The sequence below is a fragment of the Trichechus manatus genome, unplaced genomic scaffold (assembly GCF_000243295.1).
Source record: "Trichechus manatus latirostris isolate Lorelei unplaced genomic scaffold, TriManLat1.0 scaffold00111, whole genome shotgun sequence".
In the NCBI taxonomy this organism is placed as follows: domain Eukaryota; kingdom Metazoa; phylum Chordata; class Mammalia; order Sirenia; family Trichechidae; genus Trichechus; species Trichechus manatus.
In genome coordinates, this window is record NW_004444047.1 from 3,917,039 (window position 1) to 3,922,644 (window position 5,606).

The window sequence follows — 5,606 nt, forward strand, 5'->3', positions numbered from 1 at the left end:
GCACACCTTTCCTGACTTTAAACCATGCAGTATCACCTCGTTCTGTTTGAACAACTGCTTCTTGATCCATGTACAGGTTCCTCGTGCGCACAATTAAGTGTTGTGGAATTCCCATTCTTCATAATGTTATCCGTAATTTGTTACGATCCACACAGTCGAATGCCTTTGCATAGTCAGTAAAACACAGGTAAACATCCTTCTGGTATTCTCTGCTTTCAGCCAGGATCCATCTGACATTAGCAATGATATCCTTGGTTCCACGTCCTCTTCTGAATAAGCCTGAATTTCTGGCAGTTCCCTGTCGATATACTGCTGCAGCCGCTTTTGAATGATCTTCAGAAAAATTTACTTGCGTGTGATACTAATGATATTGTTTGATAATTTCCGCATTTGGTTGGATCACCTTTCTTGGGAATAGGCATAAACATGGATCTCTTCCAGTTGGTTGGTCAGGTAGCTGTCTTCTAAATTTCTTGGCGTAGATGAGTGAGCACTTCCAACACTGCATCTGTTTGTTGAAACATCTCAATTGGTATTCCGTCAATTCCTAGAGGCTTATTTTTGCCAATGCCTTCAGTGCATCTTGAACCTCTTCCTTCAGTACCATAGGTTCCTAATCATATACTACCTCTTGAAATGGTTGAACGTCCACCAATTCTTTTTGGTACAGTGACTCTGTGTATTCCTTCCATCTTCTCTTGATGCTTCCTGCGTCATTTAATATTTTCCTGTACAATCCTTCAATATTGCAACTCAAGGCTTGAATTTTTTCTTCAGTTCTTTCAGCTTGAGAAAGGCCGAGCTTGTTCTTCCCTTTTGGTTTTCTATCTCCAGTCTTCGCATAGGTCATTATAATATTTTACTTTGTCTTCTGGAGCCACTCTTTGAAATCTGTTCAGCTCTTTTACTTCATCATTTCTTCCTTTTGCTTTAGCTACTTGACGTTCAAGAGCAAGTTTCAGAGTCTCTTCTGACATCCATTTTGGTCTTTTCTTTCTTTCCTGTCTTTTTAATGACCTCTTGCTTTCTTCATCTATGATGCCCTTGATATCATTCTACAATTCATCTGATCTTTGGTCATTAGTGTTCAACGTGTCAAATCTATTCTTGAGATGGTCTCTAAATTCAGGTGGGATATGCTCAAGGTCGTACTTTGGCTGTCATGGACTTGTTCTAATTTTATTCAGCTTCAACTTGAACTTGCATATGAGCAATTGATGGTCTGTTCCATAGTCAGCCCCTGGCCTTGTTCTAACTGATGATATCGAGCTTTTCTATCGTCTCTTTCCACAGACGTAGTCAATTTGTTTCCTGCGTATTCCTTCTGGCGAGGTCCACATGTATAGTTGCCGTTTATGTTGTTGAAAAAAGGTATTTGCAATGAAGAAGTCATTGGTCTTGCAAAATTCTATCATTTGATCTCTGGCATTGTTTCTATCACCAAGGCCATATTTTCCAACTACCAATCCTTCTTCTTTGTTTCCAACTTTCATATTCCAATCATCAGTAATTATCAATGCATCCTGACTGCATGTTGAATCAACTTCAGACTGTAGAAGTTGGTAAAAATCTTCAATTTCTTCAGGTTTGGCCTCAGTGGTTGGTGCATAAATTTGAATAACAGTCATATTAACTGGTCTTCCTTGTAGGCGTATGGATATTATCCTGTCACTGACAGTGCTGTACTTCAGGATAGATCCTGAAATGTTCTTTTTGACAATGAATGCAATGCCATTCCTCTTAAGCGGTCATTCCCAGCACAGTAGACCATATGACTGTCCAATTCCAAATGACCAATACTAGTCCATTTCAGCTCACTAATGCCTAGGATACCGATGTTTATGCGTTCCATTTCATTTTTGATGATTTCCAATTTTCCTAGATTCATATTTCGTACATTCTACATTCTGATTATTAACGGATGTTTGCATCCATTTCTTCTCATTTTAAGTCGTGCCACATCAGTAAATGAAGGTCCCAAAAGCTTGATTCCTCATTAAGGTCAGCTCTACTTTGAGGCGGCAGCTCTTCCCCAGTTGCCTTTTGAGTGCCTTCCAACCTGAGGGGCTCATCTTCCAGCAGTACATCAGACAATATTCTTCTGCTATTCATAAGATTTTCATTGACTAATTCTCTTCAGAAGTAGACCGCTGGGTCTTTCTTCCTAGTCTGTCTTAGTCTGGAAGCTCAGTTGAAACCTGTCGGCCATGTGTGACCCTGCTGGTATTTGAATACCGGTGGTGTATCTTCCAGCATCACAGCAACATGAAAGCCCCCACAGTATGCACACTGACAAACGCATATGGAGCATAATACCAAAAAAAACCACAAAAAAAAACCAAACCCGTTGCCATCGAGTCGATTCTGACTCATGGCGACCCTACAGGACAGAGTAGAACTGCCCCGTACGGTTTCCAAGGAGCACCTGGTGGATTAGAACTGCCAACCTTTCAGTTAGCAGCTGTAGCTCTTAACCACTACACCACCAGGGTTAGCAGTGGATAATTAGTTCCTATTAATGTGAACAAGGTCTCACAACCCACGCCACCCACCAAATCCTCTCATAAGCACCATCTGAGCACAGGGACAAAAGCCACAGGAACTCCGTCCTCCAGCACATCCGTTTCCACTTGCCCCAACACGGCTTTATTCCTTAACCTCATCCACTGAGATTGGGTGGCCCTGCATGGAAATGTCATCTTGACTCTAAGTCAAAAAAATGTAGGTGAGGAGTATGGAAATTAAATGAGGTGACGCACATACAGTGTCAGGCAAACGCCCAAAGGCCACCTCAGTGTCCACAGGCGCAGGGGTCCGCCAGCTCTGATGGTCACCTGACCCCATCCGTGAGCCATGGAGACCAGCTACCTTTTTCTCTTTGTTTTTCTCAGTTTGGTTTCCCTGGACCAAAGCCACACCTCAAACATCAACCCAAGACCCTTCACCTCAAACATCAACCCGAGCCCCTCCACCTCAAAGATCAACCCAAGACCCTCCACCTCAAACCTGAGACCCTTCACCGCAGACATCAACCCGAAACCCTCCACCTCAAACATCAACCCAAGACCCTCCAAACATCAACCCAAGACCCTTCACCTCAAACGTCATCCCAAGACCCTTCACCTCAAACCTGAGACCCTCCACCTCAAACATCAACCCAAGACCCTCCACCTCAAACATCAACCCAAGACCCTCTGCCTCAAACATCAACCCAGGACCCTTCACCTCAAACATAAACCCAAGACCCTCCACCTCAAATCTGAGACCCTTCAACTCAAATGTCAACCCAAGACCCTCCACCTCAAACATCAACCCAGGACACTTCGCCTCAAACATCAACCCAGGACTCTTCACCTCAAATATCAACCCAAGACCCTTTACCTCAAACATCAACCCAGGACCCTTCACCTCAAACATCAACCCAGGACTCTTCACCTCAAACATCAACCCAAGACCCTTCACCTCTAACTTCAACCCAGGACCCTCCACCTCAAATGTCAACCCAAGACCCTTCACCTCAAACCTGAGGCTCTTCATCTCAGACATCAACTTTCTGTGTAGAATGACCAGGGCACATGTGACTAGGACTGCCTGCACTTGGTGGGAGGGAGGAGTGAGGCTGCAGAGGCCGTCTCCCCTGCCTGGGGCTGCAGAGGACACTGAACACGTCTTCCCGACTATCCCCAGTGTCCACCAGGCATCCTCTGTGAGGACAGCAGGCATCAGGAGGCGCTGAGCAGGCACGGGCATTCAATGGGAAGTGAGCACAGATGCAGCGTTGGGGGGACGCTCACCAGCCGCACGGCAAGGTTGCGCAGGTCCAGGCCGTACTTGGCCACCACGGGCCGCAGCACCTCCGTGACGGGCTTGGTGGGCTTGGCCTTTAGTCCCACTGACCGGTTAATGGGGACAAGATCCAGCCTGTGGTGGGGAGTGGGAGGAGAGACAAAATAGTCACTGCAAATACAGGTTGATCTCATGTTAGTCTCAGTCCCCAGATCCTGCGACGGCACTCGGGCTACATCCAGCCACAACTTCTGTGTGTTAGAGGCCTCCTTCTAGGTGAGGAGGAGCCTGGAAGTGACTGTTCTAATGTTCACAATGAGGCTGAGTAAGGGACAGACGGACGACTGGTGCAGAGCAGGACTCAACCTGCACGAGACACCAGTGCCCGTGAGCTGGCTGAGACCCTCCTCAGCGTCCAGGTGAGATGAGAGCCGCTGCCTCCCCTCCCCTCCCCAGGCCTGGGGGTGGCTGCTCCACAGGGCGGCCACAGGACCAGGGCCACCCTCTGCCGGGGGCAGGAAGGAAAGTGATTCCCTGTCTCCTGGGCTTCCCGGGAACCGCCTGGGGGCCCCCTCAGTTCCTCCCTCCCTGGTTGCCAAGCTCCTGGTTGGGGTGGACGCCTGCCGACACGCCTTCATTCACCAATCATGTAGCAGCTGCACATCGACTTGGTGAGGGCACGAGAGCCCCGCACGAGTGGAGACCCTGGGAAGTCTCGAGAAACCAAGTGCCACAAGGCTCTGGGCGCCTCTGCCAGGGCAAGTGCCACTCTCTTACCGGAACAGCGTGCGCTTCTCCAGGCGCAGGTCCCTGGACTCCAGGATGCTGCTGTCTTGCTGCAGCACTAGAGGCTGCAGACACAGAAGGAACAGAGACAGCACGGTCAGCGGGGCAGGAGCATCTCCCCAAGCGTGCAACAATGCGTGCGGGTGGGCAGCCTCCACACTGGCCCAACAGAGACCGCCTGGCAGCCCAGCCTAGTGCTCGCTCCAGCCAACATCAATGCACCATTGAGGGGCACACAGGACGGAGCCGAGCGTTAGGGCCTGACAAAGCCGGGGGGAGATGACAGGCAGCTCTACTTTGTAAGAAGTCCACTCACCAGGTCTCCCACAGAGACAAGAAATCATTCCAGAATGAGTGGGTGCACGTACCTTATCTCCACCGACCAGGAAGAGGTCCACGGCTGCGCCATTGATGCCGTGCCGCTCACAGAGCCCAGCCAGGGCCTCTTTGATGGAGGTGCCCACCCTGACGGGCACTGTGCAGGCTGTGCCATCGGGGAGGTGGACGCGGCAGTGCTTGGCCTTCTCCTGCTCAGGTGCTGGGGACCTGCAGGCCTCCGCCTGGGGCAGGAGACAAGCGGGTGAGGATCCAGCTCAGAGCGTCAGGGACCCAGCCATGGAATCACTGCCCCACACGCATCCATGATCACGAGCCCCCTGCCCACCCACGACGTAGCACCCAACCCCCACATCCACCCACGACACCCCATCCCACGATGCCCCACCCCCCAGCCCATCCACAACGCAGCACCCTATCCCCCACTCACGACGCAGCGCCGTAAACCCATGCCCACCCACGACACCCCCTCCCTCACACCCATCCACGATGCCTCGTCCTCCATGCTCACCCACAATGCAGCACCCTGTCCCCCATGTCCAACCACGATGCCCCATCCCCCACACCCACCCACGAAGCAGTGCCCCATCCCCCATGCCCGCCCACAACGCCCCGCTCCCACGCCCACTGACAATGCCCCACCCCCATGCCCCCCACGACGCCCCGCTCCCACGCCCACTGACAATGCCCCACTCCCA

General features: G+C 50.7%; 1 protein-coding gene across 1 annotated transcript in view; it reads right to left on the reverse strand.

The window, feature by feature from the left end:
- RGS12 (regulator of G protein signaling 12) overlaps positions 1–5,606 on the reverse strand; it is a 122,188-nt gene that overhangs the window by 8,246 nt on the left and 108,336 nt on the right. The window contains exons 10-12 of the mRNA XM_023738004.1: positions 4,941–5,132; positions 4,564–4,637; positions 3,795–3,921 (exon numbers count right to left, since the gene is read on the reverse strand). Coding sequence (XP_023593772.1) covers positions 3,795–3,921; positions 4,564–4,637; positions 4,941–5,132 — 393 coding nt within the window. The remainder of the gene's footprint in view (positions 1–3,794; positions 3,922–4,563; positions 4,638–4,940; positions 5,133–5,606) is intronic.